The sequence below is a fragment of the Oryzias latipes genome, chromosome 15 (assembly GCF_053564925.1).
Source record: "Oryzias latipes strain Hd-rR chromosome 15, Olatipes_Hd-rR_3.1".
NCBI lineage: Eukaryota > Metazoa > Chordata > Actinopteri > Beloniformes > Adrianichthyidae > Oryzias > Oryzias latipes.
Genome location: NC_136251.1, coordinates 13,899,854 through 13,926,901, shown reverse-complemented (window position 1 = coordinate 13,926,901; position 27,048 = coordinate 13,899,854). Strand labels below are relative to the sequence as shown.

The 27,048-nt window shown below is 40.5% G+C and overlaps 1 protein-coding gene across 15 annotated transcripts in view; it reads right to left on the bottom strand.

Moving 5' to 3' along the window:
• The window catches only part of wdpcp (WD repeat containing planar cell polarity effector), an 80,337-nt gene that overhangs the window by 50,230 nt on the left and 3,059 nt on the right, over window positions 1-27,048 (bottom strand). For 4 of the 15 annotated variants that reach the window (XR_013647790.1, XM_011484185.4, XM_078931799.1 and 1 more), the window contains exons 3-9: window positions 24,775-24,922; window positions 11,426-11,515; window positions 9,437-9,481; window positions 5,826-5,876; window positions 3,733-3,803; window positions 2,866-2,925; window positions 937-1,051 (exon numbers count right to left, since the gene is read on the bottom strand). Coding sequence is in view for 14 of the 15 variants with exons in the window: in XM_011484185.4 (XP_011482487.1) it covers window positions 937-1,051; window positions 2,866-2,925; window positions 3,733-3,803; window positions 5,826-5,876; window positions 9,437-9,481; window positions 11,426-11,486 (403 nt within the window). In the remaining variant the exon portion in view is untranslated. Of the gene's footprint in view, window positions 1-936; window positions 1,052-2,865; window positions 2,926-3,732; window positions 3,804-5,825; window positions 5,877-9,436; window positions 9,482-10,687; window positions 10,784-11,425; window positions 11,516-24,774; window positions 24,923-27,048 lie in introns of all 15 variants that reach the window. The other 11 variants (XM_020709349.3, XM_011484187.4, XM_078931792.1 and 8 more) reach the window with 8 other exon arrangements.

Here is a 27,048-nt window from a genome sequence, read left to right as displayed (position 1 = left end):
GTCTTGAGACCCCAGGCGGAAGTGGAGGAAGGGGGGGTGTTATGAACAAATAATTGATACAGAAAGAAAGAAATAATTAGCAGATTTGGGCCAGTGTCCTCAGCCTCTTATTCTCTGCTGGCAGGTCTGAGGCGAGGAGGGAGGGGGAGCCCTCCCTGGAGGAACGTGCAATGGAGGAAAAACACTGATGGATGCTCTTAAGGGAGGGCCCCTGGACACACGCAGCACAAAAGGATTTGCCCGCAATTAGCTAGCAGAGTCGCCTGGCTCACCTGTGGCACCTGTTATGTGTGTGAGTCGCTGCTTTTGTGGGAAAGTGTTTGCGTGACAACAAGAGGTGAGGGGAGTGTGTGTGTTGGGGTGGTGGTGGTGGGGTGTTAAAAGCAGAATCTGCCTTTTTAAACACTCAATATTGAAATGTGTTCAAACAAAACTAAAACAAATACAATGTTGCAGAATCAGATAAAAAACTTTTTCCTGGTGTTTCACTGGATCTCATTACTAATATTAAAAAATATAACCAAAATTTAAAATGGTATTTTGAGCAGGAAAGGCTTTAAATGAACCCTCTGAAGGATCAATTTGAGCTTTAAGGCCCAATTTTTGTCCTAAAAATGTCCTAAAACTTTGATAGGGTGTTGTTAGTTACCTGTGGACAATTTATCTGTTCAAAATATGTTTATAAAATGTGATAATTTATTTTTGCAAAGTATTCCTGAATATTAGGTAAACTTTTTTTTATTATTTATTATTGAACTAAAACGGACAGAATACAGTGCATTAGAGGAGCTGCCGGATGTTTCAGAACTAGTTTATTACACTTGTTTTAGTCCACTTTTGTTTTGCTTTAATTTAATTGATGATTAATTCAGTTTTTTAAACTCAAAACTATGTTAAACCCATTCAAGTTTTACTTAACCTGGGACAAAAACTCACCATCAGTCACGGTGCTGGCAGGCAGCCGGCTGACTAGAGTTCTGTCGACACACAATTGTTCCAGCTGCTGTCCATTCAGGGTCATGGTCACCAGCACTCCACTGCTCAGCATCAGCTGCAGGGAAATCACCATCAAAAAAGTGTTACAACTGACAGAAGTTCAGCTTTTATTACACTTTTGGGTCTCCAAAATTCTCTAGAGACAACTCGGGCCCTTTCAGATGTGATAAAGACCCAGTTAGAAAGTTCTGTATAAATCTGAAAGAATATTTGCTGGTTAAATCTGCAACAGAAACGAAGCGGCACAAAACTGTGAAAAAGGTCTTAAAACTTTTCAAGTTTTTAATAAAATATCAAGATTTTATACTCTGTCCTTGTAAACTATCATAAATTACTGATTGGGCTGACTGAAGTGAATCTTTAGCTGGTTAGATTTTAACTCCACTTTCGTGAAAATTTGTTCAAACACAAATTTATTCCAATCACGTTTTTGGTAACCTTTATTTAAAACTAACTGAGGTTAAGGTCGTTTTTTTCAAGAGGGATGCAGCTCACATCAGAGATATGTAACACTTTTCAAACAAAGGACAATGTTTTTGAAAAGAAAGACTAAAAAAGTAGAATAAAAGATACAGGAACAGGTAAACAAAAAAAAAGATCCATATCTTAATGTCAGTTTAGGAAAAAGTGTCATAAACTCTGCACCAACCACAGTGAAGCAAGTCATGGAAACAGGATGCTCATTCAAGTGTCCCTTTGGACTAAATTACAGGGCTTCAGAAATTCAAACTTTTTTTTTTTTATCAATATCAGCTGCACAATGATCACTAAGGTCATTCACAAACATGTACACCAGTTACCTTATGTGAGGAATTTGTTATACTAAAATTAATCAGAGAAAATCGATCACGGAGTTTGACTGGCTGTCAAAGAGCGGTCTGTTAATTGTACATTAAGGATTTGAAATTACATTGAAAACTGTGTCTGGTGTGGTCAGTTCAGATCCCCTAAAAAGAGCTCACTGGAATTAAAAGCAGCAACAAAGCTTAAGAAAGAGGCTCCAAAGTCTAAAATAAAAAGCCTCTTGGTTTTTCCTCTCCCCAAATACATATAAAAACTAATTTTTCCCCTGTTTCACCTCGAGTCTCACACTGCCATCATGTGATGCCAGTAATGCAGACTGAGTGGCATGAATTTAGAGTGGAAGTATAAAAATATGTTAGCTTAGTAGATGTTTTTTTTTAACAAACAATACTTTTTTTCCAAGTTGAAGGATAATTGTAGGAGTGTAAATATTCAGTAAAATAAATCCTCTGATAAATCTCAAGTTGTGAGCATGATTCAAATCTATCTATGAGCCTGAAAAAGCCCTCTGTGGGAGAGGCTGAGATACTGGCTGCAGTAGAAACACTATGACCTTCACATCGGCTTCTTCTTATTTCTTTTTGAATACTATAAAAAGTTTGTATTTTCAAAGTTTGCAGTCTTGAAATAAATACTGTCAAAAATTGATTGTCCCAAAAACTTGTTGGCAAAGATTTTTAAAAACTGCAGACATGGATACACAAATATAACAATTAACTAATGCTGGTTCCACAGTTGCTGAGAGCGACACAAAAGTTAAGTGTTTTTATTTAGAAAGGTTCCCTGAAGCAACTCACATCAACACACAATGTGTGTGTTATTCCAGAAGTTATTAAAAGTTATTCATTATTATTATTTGAAGTTATTCATACCAGATTTTACTTCAAAATCTTAGTTTGATAGGAAGAAAAATATTTTCAAACTCCTTAGATTTTCTAAACAAACTTCTCTTAGATTTAGCGATATCTTTTTTAACCCTAAACTATCATAATAATCAATACTTTAGTTTAACTCCTAAGTTTCTGACTGTAAGTTGTGTGTGTGTGTGTGCAGCAGGTTGTGTACCTGACAGCTCTGTTTGTTTCTCCATCTGGTGTGAATGCAGGTGTCGGTCTGCAGCAGCTCCTGTGAGAACAAATCAACGTACAACACAACAGATGTTGTGTTCAATAATCGACACAAATGAGGAAAACACAAAAGCTTCAAGTGGAAGTCTGTCTGTCTGCAGAGCGGCTGCAGCAGCAGGAGGTCAGTGGAGCAGCTCCTGCTACTGAGGGGGTGGAGGTGGGAGGGGGTGGAGAGAATTGGAAAAGGATGCAGGTACCAACTGCCTGTGTGCATGTGCGCATGCACGTGCATGTGTGCCGGTGTAAGATCAGTCATTCTTGCCACATTCCAAGCCCAGCTGGGGTGATTGGATGGGAGGAGAAAGGGACGGAGGAGGAGGGTGAAGGTGAGCCGGGGTGTTTCTGGTTTCAGACAATGGTTACGAGTGAGAGGAGGGGGTGGAGGGGGGTGGGGGCGGGCATGTGAGCGCGTGCACGCAGCAGCTTCAGACAGGTCCCAGCAAACAAAGCTAGGTCTGTACTAACACAAGTACAGGAGGGGTGAGGAAAGGGCGAGGAAAGGAAGGGAGCGGATGAGGGGATGGGGGTGGCCTGGAGAGGGGGGGGGGGCGCAGCGCCCTGATCCCCTCAAATATCCCCCTCGATGACAGAGCTCAGTCGAAAGAGAGGTGATGAGAGAGGAGAAGAAGAAAAGAGAACAGACGGGAACGTCCAGAGAGTGAAGAGAGAACACGCAGAGAATGCCCCTATTTGTTAATCAATCGGCCGTTTCGGAAAGGGAAAACTCCAGAAATCCCCAGAGGGGAGTAAGAGGCCTTGAGGAAGGGATGCTGGTGGGGGTCTGGTGCACGGCAGAGGTGGTTACCTCCAACTCCTTCAGCGAATCATGCAGCTTCTCTGGTCTGCGGTTCCTGGGGGTCCACGGATGTCCTCGGGCTGCGGAGAAAGAGACTCATGTGACTTCACTGCTGATCCCAGACACTGGAGAAATATACTTTATAAAAGGCACCAATGGGAGTTGACAGGAGTGAGGGGCTACAACCGGTAACATTTAAACTTCGAATTATAGTTGAGAACAAAGAGTGACGAAGAGGAAGGAGGCAGGCGTTTCAGGCTTCATCTCAGACCAAAAGACTAAACTAATTCATCACCAATAAAAATAAAAATAAAATTTACCAAACAATGTTTTAAATTCCTACAAGTAGGTTTACTTTTCACAGTTGCTGCATAACACAAGCCAATGTCGGGATAATAGAAAAAAATATGATCAAGTTGAACTAAAACACACTCTTTTCAACTCTTTGTCTGCCTCCACCCTCAGAAAACTGACGGAGATGCAAATTTTCAACGGAAAACAGCAAAATCTCCCCCAAGAGAATAAAGTATCAATGTAAAGAAAAAAGCTGTGAAATGAATTCAAATTAAGACAAACGTTTTAGAGACCCACTCCAATGAAAATCATGTTTTTGGTGTTTTTTACAAGTTTTTGTGGCCTTTTTCTCATGATGGAGGATGGAAGAATTGCATGTCTGTGTATTCCTTTATTCAAATTGCGGTGAATCTGTAGCATCCAAGAAAAGGCTGTTGGAAAAAGCTTGTAAGTGTGATTTAGAACCTGCAACAGCAGGCCACCAGCTCCCTGCTCAGCTCCATTCTGATGCATGCACTTGCAGACAAATAGATCCATGAACGTCTTTGTTTTCCTCGTCTGAGCTGTATGGCTGGATAGCTCTGATATTGCTCACTATTTTTGTTGTACTGCTAATAATATTAGGTAGGTGTTGTGAGGGGCTGTAAGCTGGAGAGCACGTAAACAGATGGATGATGGGAAGAGGGTAGGCTTCCTTCTACGCCAACAGTCCTACCCACAAGTCAGAGGTGAATTTTTCATGAACTACTGCCACTCTGCAGAAACTATGTCCTAGAAAAAAACGCCATCATAGTAAAAAATCCTAATTAATCATAAATGAAAGATCAATAGGAATGCTTTTAATATAAATCAAAATGATAGGAGTAGAGTCTTGAAAGTAGAATTTTGAAGCTCAATGAAATGTTTCCAAAAGAGTCAAAATGATAGAGAAGTTCATGAGGGAGACAGAAAGTGTGAAATACTAAAGGAAGTGCTGGCACATAAAAAAATAGGCTAAAATGAGTGTAAAACCAGCTGGAGATGGCCTTAATATGCTTAAATAAATGCAAATAGGACATGAAAAATCCATTTGTGGCAAAAAAATAGAAACCAAAGCTAAATTTCTACACTATTCTTTGTAGCTGAAAGGTTAAAAGGCGTTTGAAGCTTTTCCAAAGCACAAAATGTTTAATATTTAAAAAAAAAGATGGAATCTTTTCAAAGAGCTGAATGTTTGAAAAGTTAAAATATCATGTATCATTTTTGAGACTGGATGTCCAAAGATTTAGAACCGGCAAATGTTCTCATGAAAGACAAGTGTGACTTCAGACGCACTTCTGAATCCTGGAGGAGAGCAGAAGAAGAGAGCTGTGGATGTCTGAGTGGATTTCTTTTTCCTTCTTTGTTTCTCTCTCGGCTCTTCTCATCCCTCCATCCCTGCTGGTTAAACAGGCTGATGGTGAAGCAGGCCCGAAACGTTTGAAAGAGCGCCGCCGCTGCTTGGTTTGTTCTTCACAGAACATTAAGAGGAGTTCTCCTTTTAAAAAAAACCTGAGTGGGGAAAAGGTGGTAAACAGAGGCATGCAAATGAGGGTGTGGAGGGGAGGGTGGGGGTCAGCAGGGGGAGGAGGCAGGGGGATGAGTGTTTGTCTCCTGATAAGGATGTTTCTATTCCAGTACTGGGAAGCTGAGAGAGAGAGGGAGCGAACAGAGGAAGCAGGACAGCTGAGCAAGGAGGCGGGGCTTTCAGGGAGATGGTCATCCACTGGTGGGACAATTGGGAAAAAATATGGGGGGGGAATCAGGACGTTATCGGAGCTGAGACTCACCTAGAGCGAACTGGAGTTTGTCGTCATAGTAATGAAGGTGTGGGGGGGCGGCTGCAAAGAAGAAGAATGAGTTTTTATTTTGAAACTGAAAAACAACATGAATGTTTTTTTATGATGCTGAAAGCTAAAACTGAAGCTCAAACAGCCCCCACACCACCTCTTCAGCTTCAGGGGGCTGTGTTGGCAACCTAAATTAGGCCCGTGGCATGGCTGGTCCCCCCAAGCAAGAAAGTGGCCAGTCTGGTGGCCGACCCCTTTGGCAGGCAGGAACACCTCCAGGATTAGTAGTATTAATCAGATAAGGGGGTGAAGGGCCAGACAGGCCCAGACACGGGCACCTGCTCTGGGGCTGGCTGAAGAGGGTTTATGGAAGGTGGGGGGCATCAGCTGCTGCAAAAACCCAGAGATGCTCCAGCAAGCCTAGGTCTCCCTCTAGTGGCCAAAGAGGACGTTTGGACAAATCAATAAAAATTGATTTTCCAAAAAAAGTGACCATTAAATTACTACATTTAATTTCATCGAATGTTGCTCACATCTAAAAATAACATTTATTGCATCACTCTGACTCTCAGGAGGAATTATAAACCACATAATCAGGTAAAGACACACAAACATGAACTTACACTTTCTTTATTCTTTACAAACATCTGGTTTAATCATATCCAATGAAATTCACAATACACCAAGTCCTGACTGGTCTCGACACACTACTATGTGTGTTTGTGTGTGCGTCTTATGACACTTTGGGATTGTAATTCTGCTCCCCTGCTCTGCCCGCCTCTCCTCCCTCCACTCTGATATCAAGACACACTTTAGTAATCCTCCAAATGAAAGGATTTGGGAGCAAGAGCATCGTCTCACCACTGAAGATTGCAATGAAAGAGAAGGCAGCTACTCAGACGAGTGAGAAGGGAGAGAACCCCGTGATGAGAAAAAGAGGGGATGAGACGGGGAGACTTACAGTACACAAAGTGGAGGAAAACAGCTGGTAGTTGGTACAGAGGAAAACAAAGAGGAGGGGGAAAAAAGTCGAGAAAAATAGAGGGAAGTCCATGAAAGTGAGGCAGAGAGCCAAATCAAGCTGAATCACTGAAAACACACAAAAAATGTGTTTTGTTTTGAAAAGTTTTTGAAATCAAACTGGCTCTGAAATACCTTATGTTACCCTTTATTGGGTTGCTTTCACTGCTGATTCTAAACTTTCATTAAAAAAATGAAAAGCAAAAGTCACGTAACTTCTTAATGATCAAAACATTTAAAAGCCTTGGGTAGCTCTCTTTTAAAGGAGAATGTTTGGCTTTTTGTCCTCAATAGAGGACTTGTAATTACAGAACAATATTCTATTTACTGTAAAAACATCTGTTAAAATTTAAGAGACACTTAATTACAGAGACATAATAGAGCAATGGATATATTCAATTTAAAACATGTTTTAAAAAAAATTGTAATAGAATTTAAGAAAAGTGAAATATTTTCATTCTAATAGGTCCTAAATTGAATTAAAATGGAGGGGAAAGCAGGAAAGTTGGACATTTTCAGTTGTTTTGCTTTGATTTCACACCAATGGGGACAAACTATAAAACATTAGTGGTTCTAACAGTTTCTCCTTTGGAGGTGGAATTAGCTGAAACAAGTTTTAACCAGAAATACAAAAAGGGGACAAAGTCTTGGGTGGACATTTCTTTGTGACATCTTCCAAATGTGCTGAACTGACGCTACTGTCTGTCTTTTGACATGTTAATGGTATATCTACTCTTTAACACCAGAGATGTCGCCAGAGACACCTAAATAACAACCACTCTTAACATTCTGTAACTCTGACTATCGAGCGATCTACGTGAATCAGCGGATTCTGACATGGAGAAAAGCAGCTTTTCATTTTGGCTTTGCACCACTATGCAACACTTTACGGTATAGTAAAATGACAGTTTCAGGTGATGATATCAGCGCCAAGCTGCTTTTCTCCGCTTCAGAATCCACTGAAATTGCATAAAGAATTGAATAGCTACGGTAGTCGAAAGAATGTAAATGCTGAGGCTAAAGCACTTCTGTTTAAGGGTTAAAGTTCAGTGAGCCACATCATTGTTCACTTGCAAGTGAGCCAGGATCCTGATTTGGTCTACAAAAACATTTTAGGTGAATGATCACACCTCCTGAATGAAATGAGCTCACTCAGAACACAAAAATGACAAGAGAAGCAGTGACAGCCAAGGGTTAAAGAACAACTCCGATCATCTTTTGATCTATTGTAAATGTGTTCCCACTGGTCTTTTATTTATAATTATACTGTTTTAAACCCAAATCAAAAAACCTGTGTTGTTTTCTAGGACAGAGGGGCAGAAGTTCATTGGAAATTTGCCTTCCGAGTTGTGGGCAGGACCATTGGCGCATAGCAACCCCCCCCCCCCCCCCCATTACTGAGAACTCTCTGTTTAAACGCCTTCCCACTAGCCTACGGCCCCTCACACCCTCAATATAACATTACCAATACAACAAAACTGTCAAGCAATATTGGAGCTATGTAACTGTAAAGTTCTGAGCCAGATGCCAGCTCAGGCGAGGTAAACAAAGACATACACGGATCTATTCGTCTACAGATTGATGCATAAGAATGGAGCGGAGTGAGGAGCTTGTGGGCCGCTGAGTATATTTTCTACGTAACAAATAAGCTCCTTTTTTCTTTTTTTACAACAGACTATATATTCCAGAGGTTAAAGTTCGTCCTCTCTAGGCTTCTGTAGCAGCATGATATTCAGATTCATGAGAACAAAAACAGATGTGTGGGTTTGATCAAAAAATCTGATGGTGGTCTCTCAATGTATTAAACTAGTAAATTATTATTTTCAGATTCAGCCCCCCAGCCTTTCATCTGTGCTCCTCTGGGCAGAGTGAGACAACATGTTCAAAGCCCAAGCAGGACGGTCTGTATACAGGAGACACAAAGACAACTCCAAAAAAAAAAAAGGTTAGACTTAATGTGTCATATTTATAGCAATGCTGATTAATTTAAACTTCAAACACATAATAAAATGAATTAAACCATTTATCATAATCTTAGCAAACCTGCTCAGAAATGTGATATTTTAAAAATAAGACAAAAACAAGAATGGAAGTGAGGCTTTGAATGTTTAAAGCGAAAAAATAAAGCAAATATTGCCCTTTAGAAGAGCTGAATGCTTCCCCATGCAGAGGAAAGCCTTGTGGCCTCAGGCAATATGAGTCTGGGCTGCATGGGGGCCCTTTTGCTATGTGATCTAGGAGAAAGTCAACAGTTTAGTTTTCCTATCGCTGTGTGGCAGGACCCCGGGGTCAACAGGAACACAGGCGGCGCTAAAGATCGAGCCGTAGAGGCCTTATAATCCGTGAGTGTGTGCTGTGTGTATAAGGTTTTAGGGTGTAAATCCTTCATACTAATAGCCTCTGTGTGGACAAGTGCATGTGTGGTTAGCGGGTGTAGGACAGTGAAACACTGGAACAATAATGTCAGCGGGCAGGAGGAGAAAGGGAAAAAAAAATAAAAGCCCTTCTTCATTCATAGGCAGCTCGACTTTATTCCAAAACAAGACAAATGTCATTAATCTGAAACACAAACACACAGAAACATTATTTACCTGGCTCGCCTTTTTCGTAGTACTGATAGGTGCCAATATCTGTATCTGTGGAGGGAGGGGAGGGTGGGGGGGGGGACAAGGTGAGCATCTTGCTGTCAGGGAAAAATAAGCACAAGAAAGATCAGCAATTTTGAACTGTGGGATAAACAATCAGTATCAGCCAGCGGCCCGTCCTGTCTGCCAGCCCCACAACTCAGATAAGGACCCGGGTTTGTGGGGGGGGGGTCCGGGCCAGGCTGAGGGGTATTAATAAAGACAGGAGTGTGTTTTGACCCACTCCACCTGAGGGACAAACTCTTATTTGCAAACATGCAGCACACACGTTTATGAGCAGAAAATCTGCAGACCGCTACAGAAACATGCACATGCACACACTCGCACGCGTGCACACAAACTGCTTAGCCGAGCGCATGCGTTATTCCTACGGGCCCCAAACCATAAGAAGCAGGTCTCAGATTCGCACACTGCATCGTTTCTTTATCGCTATTGCTGGTCCTGAGGCCACGTTGCTGATTTACCACGAGAGCTGACGGCGGCCACACAAGCCAGCACACGCACACCTGCTACACTTGTGTGTGAACTCTAACACACACTCTTCTACCTCCCCATTTTGTATAAAGCAACAACATACATAATCTGATTACTGATGGTTTTACTAACATTTCCAACCTCCACTTAAACCTTTTTCGGTCTATATAGATTTAAAGACCCACTTAGATGAAAATCGTGTTTTTGGTGTTTTTACAGTGTTCTTGTGGTGTTTAGCTGATGGTGGAGGACATTTGTTAGAAAGATTAGGCACAAAATTGCATTTCTGAGAATTCCTTTATTCAAACTGTTGTAATTTACGAGGAGATAAACAAATGTGGTTAGAAACAGAGCTGTTTTATTACGTAGACTATACGCTGGGCTCCCTGCTCTGCTCCATTCTGATGCATCCATTTGTAGACAAATCCATCCATGTACGTCTTTGTTTTCCTCGCCTGTGCTGGAATCTGGATAAAAACTGGATAGCTCCAATATTCTTTAAAGAGAACGTGGTAATGTGAAGTACAGTACCTCCTTATAGCATTTGTATTGCTTTTAAAGCTTCCTATGGTTGGACAAATCCTTTGATCACACGTCCACGGTGATGCTGAATGTGTGTTTGAAACCTAATCACCAGAATTACTGAGTAATGTTATGTTTTACATGTCCAGCAGAGTTACAGCGCTTCCCACAATTCAACATTCCTCTGAATTGGATCTAGACCTTGGTTTTTGGATGGACGTGTGACGCAGGAGGTGATGAGAAAGCGTCACGCCTCGGCGAACAGGTCTCTCCCTCTGATGTATCACACACACCTTTCTGAGATAGCAGACGACACACAGGCGCAAATAAAAAACAAACAAACAAAGATCTGTCACCGTCACCCGGCAAAATGCAACCTTTCGTAACAGACACACACACACTAACACACTTTGGGGAGACACTATCTGCACTGAAGGCTCAGCAGACTGTAACAGACGGGACTGAACGAAGGAAAAAAGAGGAAAACACAGCGTTTCCGTCTGACAGCAGAGATGCACTGATAGGTGATGAGAAGGAAACTGACAACAAATAAAATCACACAGTTGCTATTTTACAATGCATGATTCCAATCGTCTCAGGTCATTCCAGAAGAGGAGCAGAAGAGCACATAAAAAATGACCTTCTGTGCACACACGCTCTAAACTGAAACAAAAAAAAGAAAACAAAAGCAGGGTTTTTTTAAGACAGAGAGCATGCGTGTGGTCTAAGAAACATTTCCTGCTGTACAAATACAACCTAAAGTGGCAGAAGAATGTCCAGAATGAAGCAAGACTCAGATGGTTAAAGCACATTCAGGTGGGGAGACAAAGTGAGTGTTGACAGGAAAAAAAACAAAAAAAGACAGTGAAAGTGGAAAAAGGAGGAGATGAGGAAAGACTTCATGCTGAGAGGAGGATCAAAGGCGGGGATAGGGTGGACCTTTGACGTGGAGAGAGTTCTTGGTGGACCACAGGTGCAGCTCGGCGAGGCAGAACGCCATCTGAAGGAGAAGCGCTACCCAAGCCCGGCCTGCAGAGAGGAAGACGGGAAAGAAAAAACATAAGAATAAAGAGCTGAAAAGCACATTACAAAAACAACAACTAAGATGTTTCTGCAAATAGTGGGTGAGGTTTACCTGACACTAGACTTTAACAAAGGGAATAAACTAATTTAAAAACAAAATATTTCAACAAAGGCAAGAACTGTATTTTTAAAAAAGGTTTTTAGGAGAGACTAAAGTAAGGCAGATTTTCTGGATTTCTAATTTTCAGAGTGGCTTTTTCGCTGCCTTCTTCATCTTTACAGATTTTTTCCAGACAGACGAAAGAGCGAATAAAATGTAACTTTAAGGAGAATTTTGTGATTTTGGTAGTTTTGTGGCATTTGAAACTCCATATACATTCTAGAGGGATATAGAGGTGCTGCTTCTGAAAGTATAAACCACGAAGCTTCAGTTTGTTCTGCGGGTTTAACTGAAAATGGCTCAGCCACATTAAAGGTCAGGATGTCTGCAGAGAAGACATGAACGTCCTTCCCTGCAACTTTGTGGATGCTGCGGATCTTTTTGTAAATCTGTACCCATTTGCACCTACCATTCAGATGTGGAAAACAAATGCAATCCTTTATGTCTGATAAATGCCATTGCATCTACTCCTCTCAGGTTTTTTCTGCCAGAACTTTTATTTTTCATGTTCATAAAAGACCAAATGTTGTACACTGACTAAAGCTTCAGGGCCTGGATTACAAAAGTCTGTAAACCTCAACTACAATTTGGAAATAACTGAGAACCTATTGTCTGGTTTAATCTGAGCTTTTTAACCTGAAATATTTAGCGATTTCATCTGCATTGTTTTTAATTTATTTTCTTCACCTGGATGCAAAGTTTTCCAGTGAAATTACCATTTAGGGGTGGAAATCCCACTGAAACGGCAGAAAACTTTTAGAAAAAAAAGAAAAAATAATTCTGTGCATTTAAATATACATAAAAAAGCATCCACCTGCAATCAGCTGCTAGTTTTCATGAGCATGGTCTACAAATCTCTCAGAAAAATGAAGGTCCCTTCCATGTCTCAATAGCACATTAATAAACTAAAATGACAAAATGAATAGCTGCACATAGAATACAAAAGACAGCCTATATAATAACTGAGCGGATCAGACTAATTAAGGAGGTCTGAGCTGCAGCAGCATGAGAACAAACAATAAATCTCTATAGAAACTTGTGAGCCAAAGCTTTCATAAACACCAAGACACGATAAAAATCCCTCTCAGAACTCATTTGCATGCTGGTTTCATGAAATATATTCATAATAACGAAGGGATTTAAAGACGATGTTTGTTTTTTTGCGGCCTTTCATGCTGAAGAGATCATCTGTGCTTTTATGTTCCTGCTGAAGGTAAACAAAAGGAACCAATGCCCAGTGAGCAGGAAGTGAAAAGAGCTGCCAAACATCTGTATGAAGGTATGCGTGCAAACATGAACCTGCAGGAGAAACCAGCCTTTGGACACAAGTGACTTCTTAGATCCAGGTTTGACTGCTGCCAAAAGCTGAAGGTACAGATATTCACTGCAGATGCTGAAAAACATTCTGGAAGTTTGGAAGGAATGGTAAACAGAGCTACAAATACTTCAAGATCTGCTTGAATAAACATGACAAAAAAAATTCCAAATTGATTTTAAAAAGTAATTTATTTCAATAAAGCCCCCTAAAATTTTCAGAATATTTCAACAGACAAAAAAAAAATAGAACTATGGCTATAACAATGAAAAATGTACCTCAAGTATTGACAAATTTTAAAAAGTAGATTAACAGAGAGAATTATCAAGCTTTTCAATGATCTTTGTAGCTGAAGATTTGCTGAACATCTCAGCTCTCAAAGAGAACAGTTGAAGCTTTTCTGTTGTTTTCAATGAGAATTTAGCGTTTTATATTTCAATAACTATAAAAGTGAGAAAACCTGAACTAAAAAGCAGTAATGGATCAAAACATTTTCACATCAGAAAGATTGATAGAGAGGCTAAGAGAGCTGAAGAACGTGCAAAAGAACCGGAAAATCTGAGAGTGTGGTGATGCTGAAGATGGCCACTCTGGTTTCAGACAGAAACTCAGACACATCTCCACAACAGACGTGCACCTGAAAGAATGCAGTCAAACCAGACACGTGCACACGCTCGGAGGGAAGCATGCAGGAGGCCTCATCCAACTTCACCAAGCTTTGTGTGCCACCATGGCGCTCATTATTTTAAAGAATATTTATGAAACGCTGTGAGCTGAACAGGTTCGCTTCACAAACATTTGCGCGCACGCCAACACACTGCAGTTTGCAGACACACACTCACACACACATGGCCCCAGCAGGCCGCCTGGGTCCTGGACAGCTGCCACACTCATTCTGACTGCTGGCTGGGGTTGCTGTGGGTTACCTCTCCCCCCCATACAGCGCTGTAGCTGTGTACAGTCAGCGTGCAGTGGGCTGGTGGTGGGGGGGGGGTGTGGAGTGTTGGTGGACTCAGGTTATTGTATCTGCCTCTGTGATGGTTGAGACTTTTCTGACATTAAAGAAGCAGGTCAGGGAAAACAGAGTCAGCTTTCAGGGGGGGGGGGGGGGGGGGGGGGGGGGTCCATAGCCCCCCAGCCTTTCATCTGTGCTCCTCTGGGCAGAGTGAGACAACATGTTCAAAGCCCAAGCAGGACGGTCTGTATACAGGAGACACAAAGACAACTCCATGTAAATATTGATGTGAGGCAGATTTTCTCTGGGTGAAAGAGGGACCTGGCAGCCGACCTTCACCTCTGCAGAAACACTGGATCAAACTCGGGATCAGCGACACAGACCCCAACATATAAGGAGTTCCTTTCAAGCAGATTATCAGATTGGTCTCTTCAAACTTTCATTTATGGTTAAAAAAAAAAGACATTGTTTTTAACTCAAACCAAATTAAAAGGCTGTTTGGTCAAAAAAAAAAAGGAACCGTTTCAAGGACTTGTCCCACTCTGGTCACCGTTTGTGACGTTATCTTTAGGCAACCTGAGGCGTTACATGAACACGGGTATCATGGCTCTAAATGCTGCTTTATAACATTCTGCAGCATTCTTCAGGTCATCATAATTTTTGGTCCTGCTGCACAAAGCTCTGATCCTTCACAGATAATGAAGTTGTCAAATGGTAAATAGTGTATACTTACTTATGTAGCACCTTTGTATCTTGATTCCAGCCCAAAGTGCTTTACAGTCACGTTCACTCGTTCAAACTAACATTCACACACTGATGGGGGATTGGCTGCCATATAACCTATAACCACCAGGAGCAATGTGGGGTTTAGTGTCTTGCCCTTTGACTGTAAATGAGAAGAGGACTAAGTGACCCCTCCGCCCTCATGTTTTAGATGTAAGTACCTGCTGGTTCCCATAGACTTTGATAAAGAAATAAACAGCTATTAATCAGTCATTCTATTTGTCAGAATAACCATTCTTGCTCTGTTAGCTTTTTTTAACATGGTCTTGATAATCCTAAATTTCATGTGTTTTTTCTCTTCATTTCAAATTATTCAAGTTATAACCTGACCGATCAGATGCCTCAATAAAAGTATGTGGTCTCACGCCAAACGTTAAAAACGTATGACTGACAGATTTTGTGTAGATTTTGTGTTTAGTCCGCATTAAACTGGTAGGGGTGTGGCCTTCCAACAAGCTCACACCTGATTGGCAAGAATGGTTGCCATAGAAATGTTGACTCAGACCAACTCAGACCAATCATTGCTTACTGATGACTTCTGGCTCCAACATGGCGGCGTCTGAATCACAAAAGGATTGACTTCACTTTGTTGGAGCGGGAAATAAACCATTGTCTATGGATGGCGTCACACTCAGTCCAGTTCTCATATACAGTCAATGGTCTTGCCTAAGGATACTTCGACACCAAATCTCCGATCAGAGGTCAAACACTGTACCTCTGCGCCACAGGCAGAAAGAGAGTTTAATGACAAAAGTGGGGTTTACTCTCTTTTTCTTTTAAGTGTACTTTTAGACATTGTTCTAAGTGCCTACAGCTGACCGTTGTATACCAAATATTTCTATTAAAAACCACAAAATAAAACTACATCAATCGTAGCTTATCAATGTAAAACAGCATAACACAAAGTTACAACTATTTCAATTTATTGTACTTTGAAAACGGTCTGTTTGCAGTTTAAGTAAGTTCCAAATCACATGCTTTGACACGATGAGGATGTTACTCAGACACTATAGTGTTGGACATTAGGGGATTTTGTTACAGTTATCTATCTATCTATCTATCTATCTATCTATCTATCTATCTATCTATCTATCTATCTATCTATCTATCTATCTATCTATCTATATATATATATATATATATATATATCTAGCTAAACACCAGTCGGACAGAACTGAAGAAACTCTATTATGACCTGGATGACTGAGAATCTGCGCCGACATACAGTGAAAGTTTTGTGGTCAGTATGATTGATTTGACTCATATTTTACATCAGATGCTGAAACAACTCTCTGCTTTTACCTGGACTTGGGAAAGGCATACAAAAGCACTGACTTATGCCCCTTGTGGTGGCATTGAATGGATTGTAAATAATGATTATGATAATATAGTGATGCTAATGTGATACTTCAATTTAAAGTTACCTAACAATAAAAACAACAGAAAACCCAAATGTCCAACAAACTAGATAATGGATCTACCTGGTTTGAACGTTTCAATTAAAAAAAATAGTTCCGTTAAAATCAAGAAAGTAACAAAGAGAGAAACAATAAAGTAAATAAAAAAGAGAATTGGCAACGGTTTAGAGGGTTTTAACTTTTGGTTGTGTAAAAAAGATGCATCAAAAACCAATCTCATATCTTTACAGGTAAACAGGAAATACAAACTAAATTTTGAAATTAAACGTCAAATATAAAACCTAACAGATTCTTTTCCGATGCCACTGCAGCCTCCTGCAGAGCAGCAGCTGGCGCGCTCAGCCGCATGCACTGAATTATTAAAAAGGGCCCACGCATTTATTTTCCTTGAAATATTTAAATGTGACTGTTGCTTTTCCTTCAACGCTTTTAGACAAGACAACTGTGTGGGGTTTTGATTTAATTTAAACAATCAAAACACAGAGACGTTGGCAAACTACACACCTTCTCGAGAAAAAGGATCCAAGTCCTTCAAAAACTTGGAGCTTTTTGAGTCAAAATTTTCAACAAAATTTTAGATTTTTAATTATTCAACGAATGTTGGACTCTCAGTTTTGTTTGTTTTATGATAACTTGGACTTCAATTTGTACTTTATAAAAAAAAACATTAATTTTTATAGCTTTACCTAAGTAGTTTTTTGCAATTATTGTTGCATTTTTTTGCTCTGTTTAGCTTCTTTTTTTTTTTACTCAACAGTTGTGAAGTGAAGTCTTCAGCTAATATCATCTAATACATATCATTCATGTGTTCGATTTGGAATTTTCTTCTTACTGTTTTGGCTGTGTTCCTCTTCTCTAGCTTTAGGTAAGTTACTAGTTTTATCAAATATTCCCTCTTAAAAATACTTCAGTTATCAGCATAATCACATACTGTCTCACAAAAAAGTCTATTTTTCCTTTGGGTTGTGTGTTTCTTCCTTTATGCATTTTGGAATAAACAAATGTCTTTTCTTTGCTCCAAATGTTGCTCAAAAAAGGTCAGACTTGACAGAGCATAGAAGTCAAAGGGATGTCACACGAGGAGTGGATGCCGGTCCATCGTCTACCTCATCTGTGGTTTCGCCCTTTCTGTTTACGTTCAACTGTTGATTTTTTTCTTCATGCCCCTCCACTTATCACTTCTCCGCCTTCTTCACCTTCACCTTTTATCTTCCTTTCCCTCCTTCCATTCCCACATGTTTCCCTGATGTACTTCCTACTTTAAATGCATTAAGCTTTCTGTCCCCTGCCTGCAGTTGTTGCTTTACCTTTTTTGCAAGTGCTACTCTCCTGGTTTCAATTCATTTTCTATTTCCGAGGACAGCATGTCTTCATTTGACTTTCTGCCTGTTTTGAACATGGTAATATCTCATTTCTATCAGAGTACAGCGCTTTAGGCCATCTGACCATTCATTTGAAACTTTACTATCTTTCAAAAACTCTCCTGAAGCGGTGACCTCTTTGACGGCTGTGACAAACTTGCCGTGGGGAACGTGTGCAGACAGAGCAGGTATCCATGTGTAAATAGATGCGTTAACAGCTAACTATATGCAGATAAACCCTTAGATCAGTCTTATTTGTGCACATTTTAATCTGTCCATAAGCAAACTCACCCAGAAAACAAATGTGCTCAGAATGTTAAAAACAGCCAAGCAACACAAGTAAACGTTGGTTTCGAGTTACATTCACCACTTTTTCAGCTCTGAGTAGAATTAGTGGGGGGGGGGGGGGGGGGGGGGGACAGGAACTAAACATTTTCAAGCAGAAAAACTTGAGGGACGTCCCAAGGAGCAGAGGAACAAGATGCAGCACAGTCTCTGTAATCATTATAACACCCTCTATTCCACAGAAACAAAGCAGATGTGCAATTTCTACCAGTGTCTTTGTGCTTTCACATTGTGCTGTTTGGTCTATACTGGAGTTGGATTGTGAAATCTGTCGATCCTAAACTCTGAGGCAGCCTGAACCACCTAGATCACGACGGTCGTAGATGGCAAATGAATTTTTGGCTCAGCAACAAACGGACTACCTATTCAGCAAACCAAGTACAGAATGTACAGCAAAGGCATTTTTCCAATCGTGCTAAAACAGTGCATTGCGCAAGGAGTTTGTTAGTACTGTTCAAGTCATAAGTGTGAACACCTTAACCATCCCTTACACGCTGCCTGGCTGTAGTTTGTGTGGTCATCCTACAGGTGTCCTGCGCTCACTCACTTATCATATGCACATCCCGTGCGTGCAGGATTTGAACGCTGTCAGTAAAGACCCAGTACTCACACCTTAAAAGGAAAAAAATAAAATAAAGGAAACCGCATGAAAGCATCCCCGTACGTCATAAGTGCATGTAACTAACATCAGCCTTACAAATACTTCACTGCACGAGCCTCAAGTGAACTACAAGATACATTTGTGCCCCCCTTGAGATGAGACCACTCCTCTCTACAACTCTTCACGGGCCTCGAAAACCCAAAACCTGCAGCATCAACAGGGGTCATCCCCCCATATGGGTGCATGTGAGTTAGCTTTTACTGGTAACCATTCAAAAGTAAGAAAAACAGGCACTGACGAAAAACTTGCAGTAAAATAATATCCTGCAAAATCGTGTATAAAGTAATCAGTGTAAGAAATGACTTAATTTGTAGAAGCTCTTTTGATGACATCAATGTGAAAATAATGATAAACCTTTGCTAACTCGTCTATTTTGTTATAATTCTACCTGCTTCTATGTTTCTTTCATCATCCTCCAACTTCTTTACCCCTTTTTCCCCTTTATTGTACCCTTGTCCTCCCTCTCTACCTCTCACTTGCAGATAATAATAAAAATAAAATAATAAAAATAAAACTTAGCCAAAATCACAGTGGAGTTTATACAGATATACACCTTGTGTGTCCATAGCTACAATATTATAGCTGCCTAAATGATCTATTAAGTCAATGTATTTTCATTTTAATAATGATGACTGAAAAACCTGAGAGACGAAGGCAAAATTATGTTGTGCAATTGTAACTGAAAGTTTACTGAGGATTTCAACGTTTTTGTAGACATTTAATAGAGAAATGTTTCTCCAAATCACACGATACCGATATATTTGTGTGTTTACTTTCGGTTTAACATAGAAAAAAACAAAAATACTCATTTATTGCAGTCATGTAAAATCTCTGGGGTGTGTTTTTTTTGGCATTGATACCAATCCCTTTAAAAATAATGTACTGTGGTTTAGGCAGATTGTTACAGAGGAGTGTGAAAAATACTCCAGCCCCCCTGGAGCCCTGAAAAGGTCTCCACAGTCTCAGTGATGTCCATGTAAAAAGTCTTTTTTGTTCTTGTCGTGTTCTAAACCTTAAATGGATCATTGGCATTTCAGCCTGAAAGCGCAGAGAAGAGGGGTCAAGTCATTCAGCTTCAGCAAGTCTGAAGCTACCTGAGGCGTTTCAGAACCTGAGCCGCTGTGAAAACGAAGTTCTTCAAAGTGGAAGTACTACAAAAGCCTTCTAGCAAAGTTTGCTGTGAGCATACAGACACACATGGTACACTGCAGGGGATCTCCTCAGCTATCTCACTGTTGGAAGCATGTTTGGTTAAAGGAAGGCAGAAGTGGCGCCAGGGAGCTAGCCCGAGACCTTAGAACAGAGGGTACACGAGATTCTGCTGAGTCATCAGCAGAAGAAGGGGAAAGGGCCCTGGTTCAAATCCCTCCATTCTGTGTTAAGTTCAATCAATTAACTTTATTTATAAAGCGCTTTAAAACAATTAAAATTGAACAAAGCGCTGCACATTAAAAGTTAAACGTAATAAATACAAATTTAATAAATAAGCGAATAAAAACATAAAAGAAAATAAACACAAGCATGAAGGTAAGAACAAAATAAAAGAAAACATTGAGGGTAAAAACATAAAACGCAATAAAACGTGAGTGTAAAATAACAGCAAAATATCATACATGACTAAAAGCTTGGCTATAAAATTGAGACTTAAGTCGAGTTTTACAAATGGACAGTGAAGACGCTTGTCTAATATTTAGAGGCAAAGCGCTACAGAGCTTCAGAGCACAGATAGAAAAGGCTTGTTCTCCCCTACTCTTCCTTTTAGACCTTCTAACTCAAAGAGCAGCTGATCAGCTGACCTGAGACTCATGGATAGAGATGCTCAGCAGGGTAAGGTTGGGCGAGGCCACTCAAAGATGACTGATGTGACTATGTGTGCATGGATGTGTGAGCGTGGGGCCCTGCGACAGGCTGGCGACCCGCCTAGTGTGCACCCCGTCTTCACCCAACACTAGTCGGGTTAGGCTCTGGTAGTCCAGTGATCAGGAATTCAGCGAGTTAAGAAAATAGATGGATGCCATTTTTTTATTGCACTTTTTGCAAACTTTGTAACATCTGCACCCATCTGAATAATTATTCCGATTTGTAACATTTGCTGGTGGGAGGTCTGTTACGCGTTCGTCAAGAATGTGATTCTGTCTGTGTTTGTGCACTTTAGCAGAAGAGTCAGATAGAGAGGAGACAGAGAGACGAGTGGAGGCTCTTCTCAGCAGATGTGTAAACGTCATTAGTGAAGGTAATGGAGGGAGGGAGGTGGGAGAAAACGTACTCCTGCAAAGGTATTTACCCAACGCCTGAAGCAGAAACACAAACACAGCAGCAGTAATGACTCAGACAGAGTGGAAACTGTAGACGGAGGAGGGGAGACGCTGTCTGGGTGCAGTGGAATCTTGATTGAGCGTGAAAACTGTTGGAAAACAATTACAACTGGGAAGCATCTGAACATTTAGATGAGATTCATTAAACCTTTAACGATTTCCTTTCATTACGGTTCAAGCTAATGAGTCTAATCTGAGCAGGGAGCTGCCCTGAAGCGAAGCCCCAGGCCAGGAAAGCCAATACTTCCAAATCAGCAGCACAAACACTTGATGGCTTTAAAGGATCTTTGGTGTCTCTGCAGCCACAGCCCTGTTGCTCCAAAGGCCACCACTGAAGCTGCTTCTGTTTATGTTGCTAAAGATCTTCTTTAGCCGTTTGACAGTTCATTGTCTGACTCTTCATTAGGTAAATGCTGACCCTCAGCTTTGTCTCATTCAGCTTCAGATTTTCAGTGTACGGGACAGATGTTCCAGCGCATCTCTCAGATGTTACACTGCTTTCTTTTTGGGTAGAGCTTTTCTGCAATCTGGACCTCGGATGAGCTTTTACAGCAGCCAAACGAAGAAGTCAATCCCTGAATGAGGTGTGGCCAACACTGTGTTGAACTGCCCTAAAACTTCCTGTCATCATGGGAGCGTCCCCCTCACCTGCTGTTGTAGACATGGAAAACTTAAAGTCACACTCAATCATCTTTTGATCAATTGTAAAAGGGTCTCCAGTGGTCTTTTAATTATGCTTATACCGTTTTTAGCCAAAATTAAAAAGTTGTACTCAAGGACATAGTTTCTGCAGAGTGGCAGTAGTTCATTCGCAATTTGTCTCTAAGGACTGTTGCCGTGGAGTAAGCCCACTCACACTTCCCGTCATCCATCTGTTTACATGCTCTCCCGCTAGCTTATGGCCCCTAGCCTAACATCATTATGAGTACAACAAAAACAGCAAGCAATACTGGAGCCATCCAGCCGTACAGTTCTGATCCAGATTCCTGCTCTGACGAGGAAAACAAACACCAACATGGATTTATTTGTCTACAAGTGGATGCATCAGACTGGAGCAGATCAGGGAGCTTGTGACTTGCCGATTGAAACTTCTACGTCACAACTACAAGCTTTTTCAAACGACATCTTTTCATCTGCTCCTGATTCACAACAATTTGAATCAAGAAATATTCAGAAATGCAGTTTTAATCTTAAATTTTTTCATATATCTCTTCCATCATTAGAAAAATGCCACAAGAACATGTTAGAGACACAATTTTAATCGGAGTGGGTCTTTAAATAATCTAAATCTGAACCGTCTGAACAACCACACAAGAACAAGGACTCTGTGGCAGGTGCTTCTGCTGTGGAGCAGCAGCAAAAGTCACAGTCAGCTGATTAGCAGCAGGTCACCTGCGACTGACTTCATTCAAACGCCTAAAAATGTTATTTTCCGGGGTCTCTGTGTTTAGCATTTACTCTGCATGCTTTCAAAAGGTTAAAAGGCTACGAAAGGAATCAGCCCTTTTATTTTCTACAGTATTACAGGTGAATACACTGATCATTATGTGGCACAGAAGACTAACTTTATGAGTGAAGCGGATCAGATCTGTAATCTGAAAAGCAAGCATGAATAAATCAACTGTAAACATGTGATTGCACATTTCTGCAAGCAAACAGACAAATGTGGGGTTTTTTCTCCACCTGTCAGAGGCCAAAGCATCATCCACGCATGAAAACCTGCCTTCACTCTGTCCAACACTCATCCTCCGAGAGAACAGCTGCCAAAAACTCTCACTGAATCAGAGGAAAATGTTTTTTTCTGATTTTTGGGCCACCGGCAGCGCTCTGTGTAAGTCCTGGCTCACGTCACGTTCTGCCCGGCCCCGTATCTGCCCTCCACTGTGTCATTCTGGGGGGAGCATCACATTCAGCACGTCTGACTTGAATAAAACAACCTCGTTTCTCAAAAAAAACCTCGTCTGCAGTTCAAATAAAGTCCACAGCGTTCATACAGATCCCTGTTTATCCACCACATTCATTCCTTTCATACTCTTCTTTTGCCGTCTTCATCGGCTTCATTCGAGCAGCAGACAACCAACTGAAAGATGAGCAGTTTAAAAACAACATGTAATCCTCACCTGGAGGGCTTACAGCGTTTTTCACAAAGGAAAGTAGTTTTTTAGCTCTGACATAACTGAATAGTGGAGCCAGCACATGAAGGTTTTCACAGCACTGCATCAGGACGAATCCTAAATGATTTCCATCAGATTTTGACTGTTCTGTATGAATAAAACAGCAATAAACTATGCAAAAAATGTGAAATTATATAGGCAAAAAACATGAAACCTTAAGGTATTTAGAAAAGTATGACGTTAAATAACTTGGTGGAGCAGAATTCCCATCAACTGATGCTGGTTGGGTATTTAGATACTTTGCATTCTTTTTACATACTCTAAAAACCTGCATTATTAGGAATTCTAATATTAAAAGCCAGCATCAAGCAGTGCCCCCCCCAGAAATCTAAAAACTCTAATCTTTTTTAAAAATTCATATCACATATTGCATATGAACTTTTTAAGTTTCAAATCGATTCAATTGATTTTATTTATTTTTTGCAACTGATAAACACCTCATAAATGACCTGTATTAGTTTACACATTTATATGATGTGTGATCCTGTCCTCCTCGTTTGGAATAAGTCTCATTAAAGGCAATATGTAATTAAGACTGAGAAAATCATTTTGAAGTCCCACTCTGATCATCTTTTGATTTGTTTTAAAAGCATTCCCAGTAGTCTTTTAAACGATTATGATGTTTTCAGAAAAAAGCAAAAAAACCTGTGTCGTTTTCTAAGACATAGTTTCTGCAGAGTGGCAGTAGTGCAATAAAAATTCACTCCTGAGTTGCAGCTATATAGTTTTGAGCCAGATGCCAGCTCTGACGAGGAAAACGGAGATGTACATGGATCTGTTTTTCTATTTGGATGCATTGGATGTATCAGACTGAAACCTGAACCCCCCATTGTGGTTTCTATGTCTCAGTATTTATTTTTCTAACTGCATTTCTGGTCTGCTCCTAATTTCAATAAAGAAACACTCAGAAATGCAACTTTAAGCTTAGTCTTCTTTATCTTTGTCCTCCATCATCAGAAATATGTAACATGTTAAAACGACCAAAAGCACAATTTTCATCAGAAAGGGTCTTAAAGTAAAGTGAAAAAGGATCCTGGCTGGTCACAGTTTACAAGTTAGCATCTCTGATCATATTTGAAGGTGGTGATGGTTGTTTTATGTTTTACTTAAATCTATATAAAATGTCCAGAAAGTCATTGTTCTTGTTTTGTTTCAGAGGTTCTGTAGCTCTTCAGAGTTGAAAAAGTGTTTATGTTTTCATGATAAGGATCACACACTATGCAGATGATGGAGCCCTGCTCTTTTTGATGGGTAAAAAGCCCCCCCACTTGCCCGCAGCTGGCCCCTCTCCCTAAACGTGCACATAAGCTTAAAGTGGTCTGGGCGGGTCGATCCTGCTGGCTCAGCGTCGGCACGGCAACAAGCGCTATCCTGGCCGACATCTGCTGCAGGACCCGGGGCCACTCCGAATGGGTTTAATCCCCGCACAGCCACATTGTGGGGGTGGGGGTGTGGGGGGCATTCTTTCCTTTTAGACAAACAGGGACAAGCAGGTTTTCTGCTAACCTGCAGGCCTCCTGGAAGAACAGGGAATGTTGACAGTAACGTGGCCCCCCGACCCAATAGAGCCACGGCCCATTATGACTGTGCAGGGGGGCGTGACCGCCAGGATCGGCAGAGAGTTGCCATCACTGATCCAGTTGGATGGATTTGGTTTTTGAACGCAGCTAAAGGAGGTGCGAGAGGCCGAGCTGGAGTGGGTCAGGGGGAGTTTGTCAGCCAGGCACGTTGTGCTAAAACAGGAGTTGTACTGATAAAATAAAAAAATATTCCCCCACCCCAAACACGTCTGCTGCCCCGGGAGCTGGCTGTTGCTGCTAAATTGCTGGTGCCTCAGTTTTGGCCTGTTGGTTGCTGTTAAAGGCAGATGAGAGCAGTTCCAGTCTGGACGGCTGCTGAGAGTCACAGGTGACAGTCTGGTGCCCCCTAGTGACCAAAACAGAAAAAGATGCAACACATTTCTTTGAAGTGAGATTTATACAAAATAAAAGTACAATCAATTAAAAAACACCCAGTAAAAACAAGAAAATATTCTGGGATTTGCATATTTTTAGTGCAACAATTAAAGAGCCTTATTTATGTATGTCACTTTTCAATTAAAAAATAATTTTAATTTAAGAAAACGTGCAAGATTTCGAGATACTACCAGTAAGTAAAATGTATCCAACAAGCTAGATATTTATATGTGTATTTTGAATTTTAGGAACAAAAAGTCTTCTACAACTTCAACACTATAATTAGAAAAAAAAAAAAGTGAAGTTTAGGGCCAAAATTCAAACTTTAGATAAGATGACACTTCTTAGTCTCCATTTTTGGTGATTTACAGACGTCTTTTTTAATATCAAAGATGTTTTATATATTGTCAGAAGGGCTGTTCTTGCAGTGTAGAAAAATGTGTAGCCCTTTCAATAAAAATCCTAATGCTGTCTTGCTTTATGAACAAATTTGTAGCTATAGCTGTAATATTGTGGGCTCAAATGCAAAACATTTGGTATCAATAAAGCCTCTTTATTTCCAATAAATGCCCTTATTTTTTTAGATCTTCCACGACAGTGACTGTCATTCCCAAATGTTTGATGGTTATCTTGGTTTGTTTTCATGCCTCATAAAATAAAAATTCCCGGTCCTTTAACAGTTTCTTTGGTGTCCTTGGTGCTCAAAATTCAGAAACTTATCAGTGGATAAAATGTGCTTGGACTGATTGGTAGAAACCCAGTTAGCCATGAAAAAAGTCTGGTGTTACAATGACAGCCATGCTTTTGCAAAGTCAAACATAGCCCTCTAAGAAAGGTACATGTTTTCCTGTCAATGCAAACTAACAGACTGTTACAGTGACATCACAGGACACATCGAAAGGTAATAAACTGATCACAGGAGGAGCTCCTCTTCTCCTTTGAACAAGTCAAGCCAGAAAGCCAGAAAGATAAAGATCTTGTTTGACGCGGAGGAAATGAAGACGCAGCCCCGTCAATCAGCCCATCAGCCTGCTAATACATTTACATTTGTCTTCATGAGGAGTTTGATTCCATCAAAGCCGTTTCACGGCCCAAATTTCTCGATGCACACGGCTCTGCCAGGAGGAGACCAGCAGGAGAAGTGTGTAGGAACCTGCCGAGGCCGAGGCGCTGCGCCGAGGAAGTGTGCGCATTATGAGATTTAATTGAGTAGTTCTGCATCTGTGCCAAGAAGCAGGTCGGTTTGTGTTTGTGCTCTCTCTGTTCCTTCTCCCACAGCATGCCAGCTCTTGGCTGCAAACAATGAGCTTCTCCAGTTTCAATCCCAGACAAACACAGAGGCAGGAGGAACGTCAAGGAAGACTGCAAAGCATTTGCATGCCCCCGAGCCGTGCTCTTTAAAATGCCCAAACTACTAAACAAGAGCTCACATGGAGCTGCAGGCGGTTTCTGCAGACATCACATCTTCAGAGTTTGGTGTAGAAATAATTAAGGAGTTTGGATTTAATTCTAACCTGGCCAACAAGGAGCCACACTCTAAGATCATATTTCAGCCGAGTGTTTTAGTCATTCTGGAATCAATACATTTAGCTACATTTTTCCTTTAGGAATCTTTTCATCACAAAGCTGTTTATCCATTTAATTAACATTAAATGGAGAAGGCATCAGGCTTTAAAAAATACACTGTGCTCTTTTGGACCCTTTTCACACATTTTTGAAATTTTTTTGTTCATTTAAACTTTATATAACTGCTTTGGCAGCAAGTGTTCATCTCGGCAGCTATTTTATTGTTTCATATATTTTAGCATTTTTTTTAACAGTTGTAGAGGTTTTCAACTTTTTTTAAAAAGACTTTTTGAAAGTTTGACTCATTTTCTTGTCATTTTGATCCTTTTTCCTATAAATTTTCTATAAATTCTAAATTTGCAGATTACTGTATTTTGTTATTTTTACTTGTATCCAGTCGGATTTAGTAATTCTTGCTTTATTCAGTGTTAACATTTACAAATATATATATTTTTTTATTAAATAACTTGAAGTTTTCAAAATTAACTAAAAAGTTTTTTGTTTTTTTTAGTATTTTGGTTCCTTTGGGGC